This window comes from Scomber japonicus, chromosome 7 (assembly GCF_027409825.1).
Source record: "Scomber japonicus isolate fScoJap1 chromosome 7, fScoJap1.pri, whole genome shotgun sequence".
Taxonomy (NCBI): domain Eukaryota; kingdom Metazoa; phylum Chordata; class Actinopteri; order Scombriformes; family Scombridae; genus Scomber; species Scomber japonicus.
The window spans coordinates 30,168,682-30,185,545 of NC_070584.1; the positions used below are offsets into that span (position 1 = coordinate 30,168,682).

The 16,864-nt window shown below is 42.7% G+C and overlaps 1 protein-coding gene across 2 annotated transcripts in view; it reads left to right on the plus strand.

Moving 5' to 3' along the window:
- LOC128361502 (tensin-3-like) overlaps positions 1–16,060 on the plus strand; it is a 32,072-nt gene extending 16,012 nt beyond the window's left edge. For both annotated transcript variants that reach the window (XM_053321990.1, XM_053321991.1), the window contains 4 exons: positions 3,737–4,678; positions 13,957–14,087; positions 15,621–15,729; positions 15,845–16,060. In XM_053321990.1, coding sequence (XP_053177965.1) covers positions 3,737–4,678; positions 13,957–14,087; positions 15,621–15,729; positions 15,845–15,951 — 1,289 coding nt within the window. In that variant the 3' untranslated portion in view covers positions 15,952–16,060. The remainder of the gene's footprint in view (positions 1–3,736; positions 4,679–13,956; positions 14,088–15,620; positions 15,730–15,844) is intronic.
- The last annotated feature ends 804 nt before the right edge of the window (positions 16,061–16,864 follow it).

A 16,864-nucleotide genomic window follows, 5' to 3' on the forward strand; every position in this document is an offset into this window, starting at 1 on the left:
CTGCTCCAGCCTGCCGTGTAATTTAGATAGGCTGCACATTTTGGAGGGGGGGGGGGGGGGGCAGGGGGTGCGGAAAAGTGGCATGTAAAGGCACATATACACAGACTCTATAAGGTGCACATGAACACAAACAAACATAGCCATTATTTTAACCGCTGACACACACACACACACACACACACAATGCACGTGAGTATAATGACTGTGCCAGCCAGTTCCATTCCTTCCTTTCCTTCCACCCTTTCTTCTCTCCTTACTTCCTTCCTCATTTCCTCCCTCCTTACTCCTTTCCTTCCTTCCTTCCTTCCTAACATAAAACTTGTCCAAATAACCTTCTTAAATTCCTTCCTTCCGTCCTTCCTTCCGTCCTTCCTTCCTTCCTTCCCTCCTCATTCCTTCCGTTCTTTCTTTCCTCCATTCCTTTCTTTCCTTCCTCCCTTTCTTCTCTCCTTACTTCCTTCCTCTTTTCCCCCCTCCTTACTCCTTTCCTTCCTTCCTTCCTTCCTTCCTTCCTAACATAAAACTTGTCCAAATAACCTTCTTAACTTCCTTCCTTCCTCATTCTTTCCTTCCTCTTTTCCTTTTTCCTTCCACATTTTAGGGGGCGGGGGGTGCAGATGGTGGCATGTAAAGGCACATACACACAGACTCTATAAGGTGCACATGAACACAAACAAACATAGCCATTATTTTAACGGCTGACACACACACACATGCACACACACACACACACACACACACACACACACACACACACACACACACACACACACACACACACATAATGCACGTGAGTATAATGAGTGTGCCAACCAGTTAGCAAGCAACACAGCCAGTCACAAGAATGTTGTTTTCAACCACAGGTGGTTCTACTTTACCCCCCCCCCCCCCCACCCTCCTCTCCCCTCCTTCCTTTTCTATCACTCCATCTCCCCTCTCCATCGTCTTCTTTTACTTCTCCCGCTCTCACCTTTTCTTCTCCTCTCTTTATCTGTGCCGTCTCACTCTTTTCCCCCCCCCCCCTACCTCTGCTGTGTTTCTTCCAGGTTCAAGTTGCAGGTTGCAATTTGTCTCCTAGCATGTAGCCCCCCCCCCCCCCCCCTCCCCCAAAACCCTTGCCCCCTCCTCTTTTTTTTTTCTTCTGCACACAAGTCTCTCCAGAGCCCGCCCGCATGTTTACATTCCCCCCCCCCCCCCCCCCTCCATATTTGGCCAGCTCAAGGTCCGTGTGTTTTCTGTTTCTTTATTTCTTAAATGTGCATTACATGTGTTGCACAAACTTTCCCACCTGTGGAAATTCGGTCACGCTTGCATGCACCCCCGGCTAGTGAATGATCCACTCCTCAGCCCCCCCCCCACCCTCCAAAAAAGACATAAAAAATGCACAAACACACACTCACTCACTCCACAGCATTTTGCCTACCTGTGTCAGCCGGGACAGGATGCAGGAGGAGGAGGAGGGGAAGGGGGGGTGGGGGGAAAAGGAGGGGGGGAAGGCTAATTTCAAAAAACGGTGGTGACGGTGAAGGCGGGGATTCATAGTGCAGGGACGGAGCAGGCGAGGAAGGAGTGACATGAGAGAGAGGGGGGAAAAAAGAGAGAGAGAGAGAGAGAGAGTAGGGGAGGTGGTGGTGGTGAGGGTAGGGGGGGTGGACATAGGGGGGCTGTTAGCACCTTAAGAGAAAGAATGTTCTTTGCTTGTTTTCCTGTGGCAGCCTGAGAGAGACAGAGAGGACGGCAGCAGCAGCAGCAACAGAGGAGGAAAGAGAGACTTCCAACTCTAAAGAATCAGCCTCTCTTCTTCTTTTCTATCTCTCTCATCCTCTTTCTTTTATTTTTTTTAATTCTGTCCTCGTCCTCGTTCTCGCCCCCACCCCCCCACCCCCCTTTATCCTTTTCCTTTCTGCTTGTCATCTGTTTTCTCTTTTCCTCTTTCTCTGATTCTCCGAGGGGAGACTCCAGCAAGTTATTTCCATCCTGTTTCTAGTGTGCAGAGGGAACGGTGAGAGTTCAGCCGCTCACTCTCTTCTCAGGGACTCGCTGGTAAAGTAAAGCTGCTTTCTTGATGCTGCTCATGACAGTTTGCATGCTAGTTTGGAGCGATAGTATTTATACAGTGTATTTATCAGTTTTTTGTTTGTGCATGTGTGTTTAGGGCTTATTAGACCAGCTGTGAGGTTTTAACATGCATGTCTGGTATTTGAGTTTATTGCCTCTCTGGACTTAAGAGGCTCTGCTCATACAGCTCTGGTATGCACTGTATGTACTGTCGCAATCACTGACTGTACGAGACGCTCTTATCTCATCTAAGTCTGTTAACCTTTATCCAAAAAAAAACAAAACCCTACTTTTTGTTTGATATTTTACCGTCTAGGTGTTTCCAAACTTTTAGGCTTTGTCAGAAATATATTCTCATGTTGCTACGGTTACTTAAAGTTGAACAAAACGGAGCGTGATCGTGTGTTTTTGTGTGTGTGTGCAATCAGCTCTATCTGGCTTTATCAGGTAGAGACTGCTGTGACAGGCATGCCCTTTGCATGACACACACACACACACACACACACACACACACACAAATACACGCATATGCATCCGCCAGACTATACAAAGGGGCTCTGTTTTATCTACATGAAGTGTGTCTGGAGTCGTGGCTGGGCTCCAACAGGTGGTGTGTTTATGCATGTGTGTCATAATGAATCATATACAGTAGTCGTGCAGGTACGGAGTCACACAGCAAGAATGCAAAGATTAAGTAACGTTGTGTTTAGGTTACACTTTTACAGTTTAACTTTGATTTAAAGATTTAAAACACCTCCAATTAGTGCTGCTAGAATGCAAAAGAAAGAAAAAGAGTTGGTTAAACAGAGTTGACATTTTCCTCTACATCACCTTTAAATGTTACCATGCCCTGGATTTTACCTCTCAGGCTTCATACAGGCTGCTTTAAACCTTTGACTGAGAGGACTGCTGCATACAAATGAATACAATTTATGTTAGAGCTGAAATGATGAATCAATTAATAATCTGATTCCAGCTTAAATGTGAATATTTTACTGGTAAATGGTTTTCTTTATTGTAAAGTGAATATCTTTAACTTTTGGACCATTTGGGGATAAAACATTCATTTAAATATGTCTGAAATTTTTCATCTTTATAATCAATCAAGCATCATTATCATCATTTTTAAGCCAAAATGCCCCAAAATGATCTTATTGCATCTTCTTAAATGTGAATATTTCCTCTTTTCCCTTCATTGTACACTGAATATCTTGAAGGTTTTAGACCATTTTTTGGACATAACATGCAATTTAAATATGTCTGTAATGATGAATCAATTAATTAAATAGTGGATGGACAGAAAATGAATCTGTAATTATCAATCAAACATCATTATCATCATTTTTTTAAAGCATGAATGCAAAACAATGATCTAGTTCCAGCTTCTTTAATGTGAATATTTTCTTACGTTTGCTTTTCCTTTTATTGTACACTGAATATCTTGAAGTTTGAGGCCATTTTTTGGACATAACATGCAATTTAAATAAGTGTCCATGTGCTCTGTGATGAACTTTTTTCTCTATTTTCTTCCATTTTGTTGATAAGACAATAATGAATTAAAGTTATGAGTTGCAGCCCTAATTTCCTTTTTTGATATACTGGTGATACTGGTGATACTCTTCGCCCTTCTGTTAACATGTAAACCTTTTATATGTAACACAGTGTCTTGTCTTCACAGCTCCCCTTCATATCCTGGACCCTGGAAATAGCAGTTTATATGCCAAAGTGAGGAAGAAGCAGAGTAGTGAGGAAGGAGCTCCGTTCCCCCCGACGGCCAGCAGCCCGAGCTGCAGCGACCGAGCTCCGTCTGCCAGCAGTGACTCGGGCCTGTCAGTCGCCTCTCAGGGGCCGACCGGAGCCAGACAGACGAGAGGGGCCGCTCAGGACAAGCGCACCCAGGCAGAGAGGTTTCTCCCTGGGGTCGACTTCGCGCTTGCTCAGCCTCTTCTGGAGGTTATGACTGAGCTCGGTATAGCCAGCGGAGGGGAGGGGGAGATGACTGGAGATGAGTCTGGCTTAGGGCACACTATCAATGGAGAGGTGTCATCCATCGAGAGGGAGACTGATATACTGGATGACGAGGATGATGTGGCGACTTCTACTTTAGACATGCCTAGCTCGAGCAGTATGTGCTCTCTCTCGTCTGAGAACCTGCCTGAAGTGCAGAGATCAGCTCAGACTGAGTACTCCACTCACTCCTGGGTTCAGCAGCAGATAGTCGATGTCCGCACTGAAAACTACGTCGCGGTAAACGGGCAAGAGGAGAGGACGAACAGGACGAGAAAAGAGAAACCACCACCTCTGGTATCTCCTGAAACGCCACAGAGGGGGCTCAGTAGCAGGGAAGCGGTGCAGAGAGGTCTGGTGAACGAGGACTGCACAGACAGCGTCACACAAAGCACGACCCACACTTCACAAACTTCGCCTTGCCAAGAGGAGGAGGAGGAGGAGATGGCGTCTTTAGCCACAGACATTGACGAGTCTATAGAGCAGCTAAACCAGCTGATTCTGGATTTGGATCCCACATTTGTTCCTGTTCCAACCCGCTGTGCCCCCCTGTCACGATCCGCCTCCCTCCAAACCAACGGACTCAGCCACCAAGGAAGTACTCACATGACCGGTAAGACCTGTCAAAATAAATATATTGGTTTAAAATTGGTTTAAAAACACTGAAGAGTAACATTTCTTTTTCCAGTGGTGAGAGCAGACGGTTTAAAGGGTCATTTCACCCAAATTATATAAAAAATAATATAAAAAGACTCCTGTGATGTTGAGTTTTTAGAAAGTGGCTCTGTTACTCAGACTAAAATATCTCAACAACTACTGTATGCATTGTCATTTTATTTTGTAAAGACATTCTTGATCCTCAGACTGTGAACTTTCACCCACAATCCCACAATGAGGCTGACTTTTGTGGTGGTTACTGAAATATCTCAACAAACACTCGATGGATTAACATGATTGTTCTTATTTATCCAGTGAAATATCTCCTCATCTCCTCATCAAAATTTGGCACAGGTATTCGTGGCTTAGAGATGATGAAACCTACAGCTTTGGTGATCCTCTGACTTATTATCATGAGGTTCACATCTGTGGTTTTAAGTGAAATGTTTTGACTATTATTGGGTGGACTGGCTATGAAATTCGCTACAGACATTTATGTTCACCTTAGGATGAATTAACTTTGTTGATACTCTGATTTTTTTATCATCTGGTCAAAACATTTGGCTTATGATCAAATATCTGCAAAACTAATGATGTTCTCATCCGCCTCAGTTGTACTTTGTGTTTTAGTACAAATGACCAAATGTCCAGATGGAGAACATTGAAAGCATTGCTCCCTAAACACCATTGTTACTGTGAGCTGACGTTAGCATTTAGCTCAAAGCAGCACTGTATCTATGTAACTATACAGACTCTTAGTTGTGTCATTTTTCACCAGAAACAAAATAACATTCGCCTAAATTGAATTGCTGATGTTTAAAAGGGAGATTTCATGAAACCTCAGCATTCACACCAAAATTATCTGCACTGCTAAATATAATTATGATAAAATATGTATGTATTTTGGGTGAACTAACCCTTTAACTGAAGCGTACAGTTCATTTACACATCTCTACCCGCACAGAGACACACAGCAGTCCACTGTGACATTTCCACTGGCTTGACATGCCACACTAAGAAAAATACACCTGTGCTAACAGGCTGGTGGTCAGAGGAAGCTTCCAGGCTGAACTTGTTATAATGTAGAGCTGAACTCACACAAACATACACACACACACACACACACACACACACACACACACACACACACACACACACACACACACACACACACACACACACAGAGGAGCATTTATAACCCAGACTGAAGGACTGAAGCACTGGCTGATTGTGGAAATCTCCACCAGAGAGAGAGAGAGAGAGAGACATGCATCTGTGTTTGTGGTGTTTTGGTCTGTTTGTGTGTGTGTGTGTGTGTGTGTGTGTGTGTGTGTGTGTGTGTGTGTGTGTCTGTGTGTCTGTGTGCGTGCAGTGTTTGCTGAAAGTGTGGAAGCGTTTTATTAAACAGGTAGTGGATATTCTTGCAGTGTAAGCAGCAGTGTAAAATATCAGGACCTCTGCTCTCTCTACACAATGATGTGTTTACACTCCAATCTGTCTTATTTGGAAATGGAAATATACAGAGCTCGGCAGAAAAAAAAAGGTTACATAATTAAAGTGTGTATGTGCAGTGAATGGCGGACCCATTTGACCTCTCACCACAGTAAATCTCAAGCTAAAGAAAAACATTGTGCACTGATATAATTATAGAAGGCACTGATTTACTGTTGAAGATGAGATTAAATGAGTTCTTCCTTATCTGCTAAGCTTTGGTCAAGGATATAAGACGCTCGTGCCTGCAGCAGGACTCAGGACTGAGCTCAAAGAACATTTATATCTAGGATTAGGATGTGTAACTTCTGATTAAAGAATAACAGAACTGTTCAAATACTGATAAAGAAATTGAGTTTTCAAAAGTTGAAGTTTAACCCACCTGTTGTCCTCGAGTCAAGGAAGAAGAAAGGAAAGGAGGGAGGGAGGAAGGAAAGAAGGAATGGAAAGGAGGGAAGAGGGAAGGAAGGAAGGAGGGAAGGAAGGAATGGAGGGAGGAAGGAAGGAAGGAAGAAAGGAAGGAAAGGAGGAAGGAGGGAGGGAAGGAAGAAACGAAGGAAAGGAGGGAGGAAAGGGAGAGAGGAAAGAAGGAAGGGAGGAAGGTCTTCCTTCCTTCCTTCCTTCCTCATTCCTTCCATCCTTCTTTCCTTCATTCCTTCCTTTCCTTCCTCCCTTTCTTCCTTCCTTCCTTCCTTCCTTCCTTCCTTCCTTCCTTCCTTCCTTCCTTCCTTCCTTCCTTCCTAACATAAAACTTGTCCAAATAACCTTCTTAACTTCCTTCCTTCCTCATTCCTTCCTTCCTCTTTTCCTCTCTCTCCTTACTCCTTTCTTTCCTTCCTTCCTTCCTTTCTTCCTTCCTTCTTTCCTCCCTTTCTTCCTTTCCTCCTTTCCTTCCTTCCTCCCTCCCTTCCTTGACCTGAGGACAACAGGAGGGTTAATGAAGTTTAAATATGGCACACACACACAAACCAAACAACAAACACTGGAGATGGAAAGGAAAACGATGTTAACACGTCCTTCAAATTTAGCAACCAAATATGTTATTTGACCGTGGGACTCCATAACAACACATAGCAGTGTTTTCTGATCTGGCGCCTCTATTGCCAGTAATCAGAAGGATGACATCATTTATTTGTGTCTGTTTCAAACTGTTTCAAATCACAGATTGAAAAAAAAAAAAAAAAAAGCTGTTTTATGATGTGACAATGCTGTGGTTGAGATCTGGTTAGGTTTAGGCACAAAAACCACTTCAGGGAGAGATCAGATCTTGGGGTTGGGTGAAAATTATCATTTGATTGAAGAAACATGGGGTTGGTTAACCTTAGGTGACCCTCGTGGTCATGGTAACGATAATAACCACATGGTTAAAGTTAAAGGAAGATTGTAGTTTTGATGCTTTTTAAAGAACAGACTTGACTCCATGGTTGGAAACAGGAAAGGAACAATGATCACCCGACGTAACCTCCTCCCTTTGTGGGCTTTGTTGCTATAGTGACGTCATTCTGGTGATAATTACTGCGGCCACTAGATGGCATCTGTCATTTCAACGTAAATATTGGTCGTTTGGAGCCACTGGCATTACGATGGTTATGTTTTTCTTCAGAGGACAGTCTCGGAGACGTATCATTACGGATCCCACTGCTTTTCTTGGCAAGACCCACCTCTCCCCTTCTCTTCCTCTGATTGGCTAACACTTGTTCCCTTCGTTGCTTAGTTTGGTTAGGTTTAGGCGAGAGGAGTGAGATCGGTTAGTGTAAAGCCCAATTTCCACCGGGTCCGTCAGCGGCGCGTTACAGCTGCGCCACGGTCACCGGAGCTGATAGGTAACACTATAGCAGCGTGTCAGCAACGTCCCAGCAGCGGCTCTTCGTGCCGCAGCGCTATCAATAGGTAGCATTTTTATATTTGACGGAGCTGTTTGTAACTCGCGACAAGCTCAAGTTAACAAAACCGGGCCATTTAGTTGTGCTGCTACTACAGTAATTTACTACAGTAAAAGTTTGGAGTTGATTGGGCTGCCGTAATTACTGTATTAGCAGTGCAACTTCATTTTAAAAGGCAGATTTCTCTCCCAGAGCTCCACTGCTGTAACGCTACCGGTGTGAGTTGACGCCGGGCAGAGGACGGAGCTAAACCGAAGCACAGCTGTTCCGCGCCGGTGACGGACCTGGTGGAAATCCCCATTAAGCTAATGAGAGGCAGAGTAGGTGATCCATGGCGTGTGCTGGCTTTCATACACTTTATTTCTGTTGACATCGTAGTACCACGATTCACCACACATTAATCTACAATCTGATATCGTAAAGTATGACACAGATAGCGATCAGGGCTGAGTTTGACATGCAGTAAACTTACACACTGGTTGTTCTTACTCACTGTACTCTTTGTCCTTTGATCTTCTCTGAAAACGCTGTTAAACCTAAAATGACTCGAGGACAAGTACAACTTTGAACCTGAACGTTTTCTTGACCCCTCCGCTCAGCTTCTTGGGCGCTCCTCCTTTCCTCTCACCCTGCTGGGACATAATGACAGATTTATCCTCCCTCGTATCCATCGGGGACAGAGCCTGAAGGAAGAGGCACATTTCTGCCGTGACCTCCGTGCCTGATTCATTTACTGTTTGACAGCCTGCAGGTCAAAAGGTGTTCGAGTGATGTAATCACTTCCCAGCTCTTTGCATACAGAGCAGCTGTTTCATCAAAGCTAACCTCCGAGCTAACCCGATGCTTCATGCTGGAAGCTCCTGACTGAGTCTAGCGCTGACGAGAACGGGCCGTGACACCTCCTGAATCATGTCTGTCAGGGTCTCTGTGGTTATTGGTGACCCGCGACCATGTGCCTAGCAGGGGGTTACATTACTGCTGACGTTTAACCTTTGACCCTTGGACGACATCAGGTCAGGGAAAGGTCTTCAAGTTCTCCTCCAATCATGAAATTTGAACTCAGGAAATTGAGCATATGTGATTGTGTGTATGTAGGTCAGTGATTGTGTTTGGGGGTGGGGGGGGGCAGGAGGTTGATAGCTCCTTGGGCAGGGATGTCAAACATGCGGCCCGTGGGCCAGATCCCGCCCGCTGAGGGGTCCAATCCAGCCCACTTTCCTTATTCCTCCCTTCCTTGCAAATTCCCTTCCTTCCTTTCCTACTTCTTCTCTTCCTTCCTTCCTTCCTAACCCTAACCCTTCCGTCTTTCATCCTGTCTTCTCTTCCTTCTCCTCCTTTTCCTTCCTTCCTTCTTTCTATCTGTCCTTCCTCCGGTTCTTCCTTCCTTCTTTCCTTCCATCTGTCCTTCCTTCCTTCCTTCCTTCCTTCCTTCCTTCTTTTTAATGATCCGGCCCACCTGAGATTAAATTAGGCAGTATGTGGCCCTTGAATGAAAATGACACCCATGTCCTAGGGGCATATTTGAAGCAGTAGCTCTAATATTTCACTGATCGGTTACTTTGACAATCTGTGTGTGTGTGTGTGTGTGTGTGTGTGTGTGTGTGTGTGTGTGTGTGTGTGTGTGTGTGTGTGTGTGTGTGTGTTTGTGTGTGTGTGTGTGTGTGTGCGAGCAGAAGTCTAGTAGTAAAGCATGTTTTTTTTCCGAGGCGATGTTTTGAGGCAGGAATTTGTAAGGGATCAGGAATGCTTTTGAAGTCCAACACAACACTTTGCTCTCCAGTGTGTTTGCATCACGCCTCCTTTCTCCCCTCTCATCATCTCAGGGTCACGTTCTTCAAAAGACAAGAGACTTCTGCTCTCTCAAATATACAAGCGCCATGATACTCGACACTAGAAAAAAACCTAACCCTAACCCCAAGAGTGGAAGCACCTTCAGCGGGACCCGCCGGTGTCGCAGAGGAACCGGATTAGTTTCAGTTGGACTGACTTTGGCTTTCATGTGATTTCTACATGATGGATGTTCACACTGAAAGCTGAGCTCACAATGTTCCTCTTATCGCTGTTTATAGTTGATATGCACAATTGAGTTTTATCCCATAAATGGTAAATGTCTAGAGTGATGTAACGCCAGTCAGACTTTGGTTTCTGTGGTATGGTCGGGGGATTCGGTGTGTTTCCATGAGCTTAAAAAGGCTGTAATGCAGTAAAAGTAAGACAATGATTGAAATGTCTTTTTGTCTCTACTGTCACATCTCCATTTTTTATTTTAGTTTCTTGGTAGAGCTGCTACAATTAGTTGAGAAACAGAAGATTAATTGTCTAATATTTTATCTTTTTTTTTTTTCTTTCTTGGTTTTTGTATTCATACAACATCCAACAATTTAAACATATGGCAGTAATGAAAATAATAATGAAAATATTAATAATACAGAAAAGGTAAATAAATTAAATATCCTAATAAAATAAATATTTAAAAAGATAAATAAGCCAACAAATTAGTCAACAAAGTACTGAGCAATAAATAAGAAATTAAATAAATACATAAATATAAAAATAATCATCTAAAATAATAACAATAATAATCAATTAATATTAATAATAATATTCTTAATATAGGTTACATCGTACACTCCCACCAACACAATAAATATTTTTATTATCTCATTCTCCCGCTGCCTTCTCCATATCTCCACCCTTCAACAGTTCCAGAAAAATCCTCTTTCTATCAATATAGGTCAGCTTCTCAAGAGCCAAACTCGATGTTAAGTTGTTCAACCAGTGGTTAAAAGAGGGGCAACCAACATTCTTCCAACATAATGCTGTACAGCGTTTGGCCTGCAGTAAACAAAGATCGACCATTTTTCTTTCTTTGCAAGATAAAGAACAGTCCTCTGGATAAATGCCTAAATATTTGATCTAGGGCTGATTAGATTAGATTAATGCAATCCATAACGCTTTATTTTTTTAAATCGCATTTTAATGTTGCAAGCCTTTTTGTCCCTTCTACTCACCCGTAGACGGCTCCTCTAGCTGTTGCGCTATGCTTTGAAGTGGCCCCCTGCAGTAAACCTACCGCGCTGATGGAAAGTAAGAGAGCTACTGGACTTTTGAACGGCTTGTTTAACTTTAAAACACTTCCAGACGGTTCAGTTGACAAGTCAAAACTAAAATGCAACCTGTGTCAAACGGAGTTTAACTACCACCGGAGTACGTCGAGTTTGAGTTAGCACCTCCACGCTAAACACCCAGGTGCAGCCAAGCGAGCCTCAGCCCCACCAAAGGACCATTTTGGAGTGTGGGAGTCGCAGCAGAGCCGTGATTGATTCCCAGTTAAGACACTCTGGTAAGAAATGCTTTACATTATGGGCTTAAAACTGCCTTCAAATGTAAAATAACAGGATTTTAAACATGCAATTCTAAACGCCATTAATCGCGATTAACTATGGAAATTCTGCGATTAATCTCGATTAAAAAAATTAATTGTTTGACAGCCCTAGTTTGATCATGTTAAGTGCTGTTTTCTACTTTCTCCAATGTGAGGGGCGTAAACTGAGTATCGTTGGGGTTTTGGACTGTTGGTCAGACAAAACAAGACATTTGAATGCTTCATCTTGGACTCTGAGAAACTTGGATAGTAAGATGTGAGAAGACGATTGACAGATTATGAAAATAATCATTACTGGCAGCTTTTATTCACATTACTACTTTACACTGACTGCAAAAACATCAGTCCAAAATCAACCTCCAAATACAGCCAAACTATCGATATCAAAGTATTCTGTAAAAAAATATGACACTCATCTGGTCCAGATTCTTGATGAAGTGTAACCGGGGATGTAATCGAGCCAGCTGGCTGATAAAAGCTGATAAAACTCAGTGGCAGGTGTTTTCTGTGGAGAGTTTTAGAAATCCTTCAAGGCCTTCCTCCCCCAACAATCTTCTTACAGTTTATACATAATAAGTGAAAAAGCTGTTTCTGCCTGTCATAACGGCGCTCTGTCTCCCATCTGACTCCATTTCAGCTCAAACACACCTTAACATGTTCAAAAATGCATTCAAACCATCTGAAGCCAAACAATCATAATGAAATGAAATAAAGATAATAAGCAGTTTGAACCAGATGCAGCAGCAACAGGTTGGTAGGAGGAGGATGCAACACAAATTATAGCTCCAAACTATTGATTTCATATTGCATGTGTTTTTAAAGTTTGGTGTAAGTACTTTTGGAATACCTCTCACAGATTTTTGCTACTCAGAAAAGTACATTTGTGTTCATCCTTAACCAGACTTCAAAGCTTACTGTCACACATGTGATGGTGACTTATCACAGGATAGATAATACTTTTTTTTTAATGGATGTTATATGGATGACATGTTTTCAAATACTCAAACTTTCAAATTAAAGTTGCAAACAGTGAATATTTTGTATTATAACATACACTGAAAGATTAATCTGTAGAGCCTGAATGATGCTGGACTTTTGAGGCTGATTTTTAATACAGATGCCTTAAATCTGGAGAAGTGTACATAGACATAAATGTATGACTTTAAATCTGTTTAATGGTGACCAAGATATTTAATGAGCATGAGATTTTACTTGTCATTGCTCACATGGATAAACTATTTAATGATGTTGCTGCTTCTAAATTACTACAAACCTTAGCACCTCCGTTATGCATCTTATTTCATCTAAGCTAGTTAATGCTTTACACTTTGCTTGCTAATCGTCTCTGTCAAATCAGATATACCTTAAATATATAGTTGTCATTAAGTAGCCGACATTTAGGGGGAAAAAGTGATATAAACATTCATAATTATACACTACATATCTGTCATGCTGGTGATAGATTATAGTCACATGTGAGAGTTAACTCAGTAAATCTATATGTTTTCTGGATGCGATCCAGCCTGAGGAGATGGGCGGGGTTGGGGGCGGGCGGTAATGATCTACTCTCATCTGATTGTTCCAACAGATGTTTTTCCGACAGGCCTCCGTGATGTTCCACCATCTGGTCACAGTGAAGTCTTGCTTAGTCACAGCCTCGGCCTTGTTGCGCTGCTGATAAACACACTGATAGATGCTTTTGTCTGAAACAAACAAGCCAAACATGAACCGGTGCGGTGTCATCACCTTTTTTGTTGCCAAGTTGGCTCCCGATCATAATAACAAGGTGTCATGAGATTTAATGTTATGGATCTATCTAGAACAGAGGAGTCAAACTCATTTTCATTCAAGGGCCATATTCAGAGCAATTTAATCTCATGTGGGCCGGATCATTAAAGAGATGGAGGGAAGGAAGGAAGGAAGGAAGGAAGGAGGGAAGGAAGGACAGACGGAAGAAAGGGAGGGAGGAAGGAAGGAAGGAAGGAAGGAAGAACAGAAGTAAGAAAGGTATGAAGGACAGATGGAAGGAAGAAAGGAAAAGGGGAAGGTAGGGAGGAAGGACAGATGGAAGGAAGGAAGGAACAAACGAAGAAAAGGGGAAGGTAGAGAGGAAGGACAGAAGGAAGAAAGGGAGGAAGGAAGGACCGATGGAAGGACAGAAGGAAGGAAGGAACCAAGGAAGAAAGGAAAAGGGGAAGATAGAGAGGAAGGACAGAAAGAAGAAAGGGAGGAAGGACAGATGGATGGACAGTGGGCCGGATTGCACCCCTAGACGGACCGGTTCTGGCCCGCGGGCCGCATGTTTGACACCCCTGATCAAGGAGAACAGACACAACTGATTTCATATCGAACACATGACTGAGTTTCAAATCAGATTGTTTATCATGTCTGGTTGTCTGGCTCTCTCCGTATCTGCCTCCCTCCCTCCCTCTCTTCTTCTCTCACTCTTCTCTTTATCTCTCGTTTTCTGATCAGGTTGGACGAAGCAGAAACAGGTCAGCGATGTGACGGACTGTGGTGGTCTCCGTAGTCCAGGGTGGAGAGCGAATGGGCCTCAGAGCTTCAGAGGCTCCCCTCTTCACAGCCCCCCCTCACTGTCTCCTCAGGTAAAACACTTCCTCTGTTCACCTCATCTAACAGCTGGTAGTTACACTTCTCTTATATTTAAACACTGATGCAAACATAGTAGAAAAAAATTGATGGAAGCAGTGAAAGAGGTTTTTTCCTGGTTGTAATCATTCCTCCTGTTCATACTGACTATTAAAAGATCTTCAAATGTGCTTTTAAGGCAGTCTTGATAAAATTGTGAACCTCTCTCAGATCCTTAAAGCTCAGACTTAAAGAGACAGGAGTTAAAACGGCTTGTTTCAGACAGAGACAGAGGCTGAACTGAGCGGCTCCATAAAGAGGCACTATAATATAAATAAAAAGTTTTTTAACTGGGAATCATGAACAGATATCAAAGTAAAGCCCCAGAATATAAATACAGACAATTTAAGTAAATGTTGAAACATAGAAGACTTGAGTTGACTCATGTGGACGTCTGAAGCTTCATATTAGCTTCAGATCAACTTTTTAAATGCATTTTTATACAGAAGGAGGACTGTGGATTTTGTCCTCCATCACTTACATACCTTACTACTGTTTGGACAGACTTCAAAAATCATAAAAAAGTAAAATAGGGAGCTTGAAAAAGAAAAAGAATAAACATATATATTTTTAAACATATAAATAAGTTGGGTTGCAACACATTTATCTTCTATTGGCTCCATCTGCAGGGGCCTTATAGTCATTTGTGATAGATTAAGTAATTAGTAATAGTATTAATGTTTAACCTGAAGTACTGAGTGTCTCCATAAAGAACCACTATAATATAAATAAGAAGCTTTTTAACTGGGAATCATGAACAGATATCAAAGTAAAGCCCCAGAATATAAATATAGACAATTTAAGTAAATATAGTGACTACTTAGGTAAAGAATTAAAAGCAGTAATTTTGCAGAAAATCAGGTGACTGTGACTAATATATTATAATACATGTAATAAATTCTGTTATTAATACTGAAGCATCAACATGTTACTGTTGTAGTTGCTGAAGGTGAAGAAAAAACCTCTGATAGACAAATCAGTTTTTACTTTTTGGATTTTTCTCTTTGGACTTTTCTATATTTTCTATTTCTATATTTTGGATCATTTGAAACGAAACCACGCGAGAAGTTTAGAGGTGAACTGTCTCTTTGGTTCTTTGGTTCAGATTGTGATTATCTAACTCTAAAATCTTACCTTTTTTTTTAAGCTTGTCTTTTCTACCTTCCTTCCTCCCTCCCTTCCTCCCTCCATCTGTCTGTCTTTTGTTTTTCTTCTTTTTTAGTCGCGCTTTCTGCTTTCTTGTGCTCGTTCTTATGGCTGGGTGGCTTGAATGGCCCGACTGTTTACACCAAAACACAGTCTGTAGCCACACACAGATCACAAGACTGATATCTGCTGGTGTGTTCGTGTGTGTGTGTGTGTGTGTGTGTGTGTGTGTGTGTCTGTGTGTGTGTGTGTGTGTGGGCTTGTCAACTCATAAGACTTTGGAAAAAACCCTAACCCTCCTTTTCTTACTTATTTCTCCTTGTTGTTCTTTTTTTATTATAAAGTACGGGCATCTCTACAAAACCAACAGCATGGATTATCGGGGACAAACGGATAGCTCTGACATCGTCCCGTCCACTCCGTCCTTCCCAGTGACTCCTCCGACGCCCTACGGTAAGCGATAACGCCCCAAAAAAATGGACACTTCTCACTTGTGGGTGTTTCTCTGTTTTTTGTTTTTTTTTTATCTTATCAGTGTCTTTTCCTTCTCCTTCCTTCTCCATCCTAGTGAAAAACTTCCCAGAGTTTTCCCAGCTCAAAACCAGCATCCAGTGGGAGCAACACAGCTGGACTCAAGGTACACTTTCCCAGGAGTATGTGTCTGTGTGTGTGTGACAATATATATATAAGTGTGTGTGTGTGTGTGTCTGTGGTTGTTTCAGCCTGAGTGGCGAGAAAGTTACAACCAAAACACTCGAACCCCTGATAGTTGCCGGACAGGGTTCAGGAGCTGGCTGGAATGTACTCCTGGCACAATATATCAAAACACACACACACACACACACACGCACACACCTGGCTCGCTCATTGTTGCCATTGGCTGCAAATGTGGGTATGGCTCTGTTTTTGGTAAGTCTGGTTAGAGACAGACTGTGAATGCTTGTTTCTGGCTAAATAGGGTTCATTATTTTTAGGTTTCTTACGTCATGTTGAGGTAAAAAAAAAAAAAAGGAAAAAAAGGAAAAAAGAAGCAGTTTAGGGGTAAAGAGAGGTTTTTAGATATCCTTTAAGGCCTTATGCAGGACAGCTGATGCTCGGTGTCTGCTAATAATAGTCGACAGTAACAGAGGAAGAGACCACTGCTTGCAGGATGTCCACTCACGTCCTGTTCTGGGAGGGGACAGGAGGAGAGGGGAGGGTCTTTTGTTGGCCCGGGACATCCGGAGAGAGACCGGTGCCTAAACAGATACGTACCACGCACAGCTGCAGAAGGAATTTACTGGTGGTGGTGTCAATAGAAGAAGAAGAAGAAGAAGAAGTAGAAAAAAAGGAAAAACAGTAGCGTAGTTTCAGTGGTTGATGTTCATACCTGATCAGAGCGGTTGTCGTGTTCCTGTGGTGGCTTTAAAGTTTTAACCCTCCTGTTGTCCTCGAGTCAAGGAAGGAAGGGAGGGAGGGAGGAAGGAAGGAAAGAAAGGAGGGAGGAAGGGAAGAAAGGAAAGGAAAGAAGGAAGGGATGAAGGAAGGAAGGACGGAGGAAAGAAGGAAGGTACGTAGGTAGGAGGGAGGGAGGAAGGAAGGAAGGAAG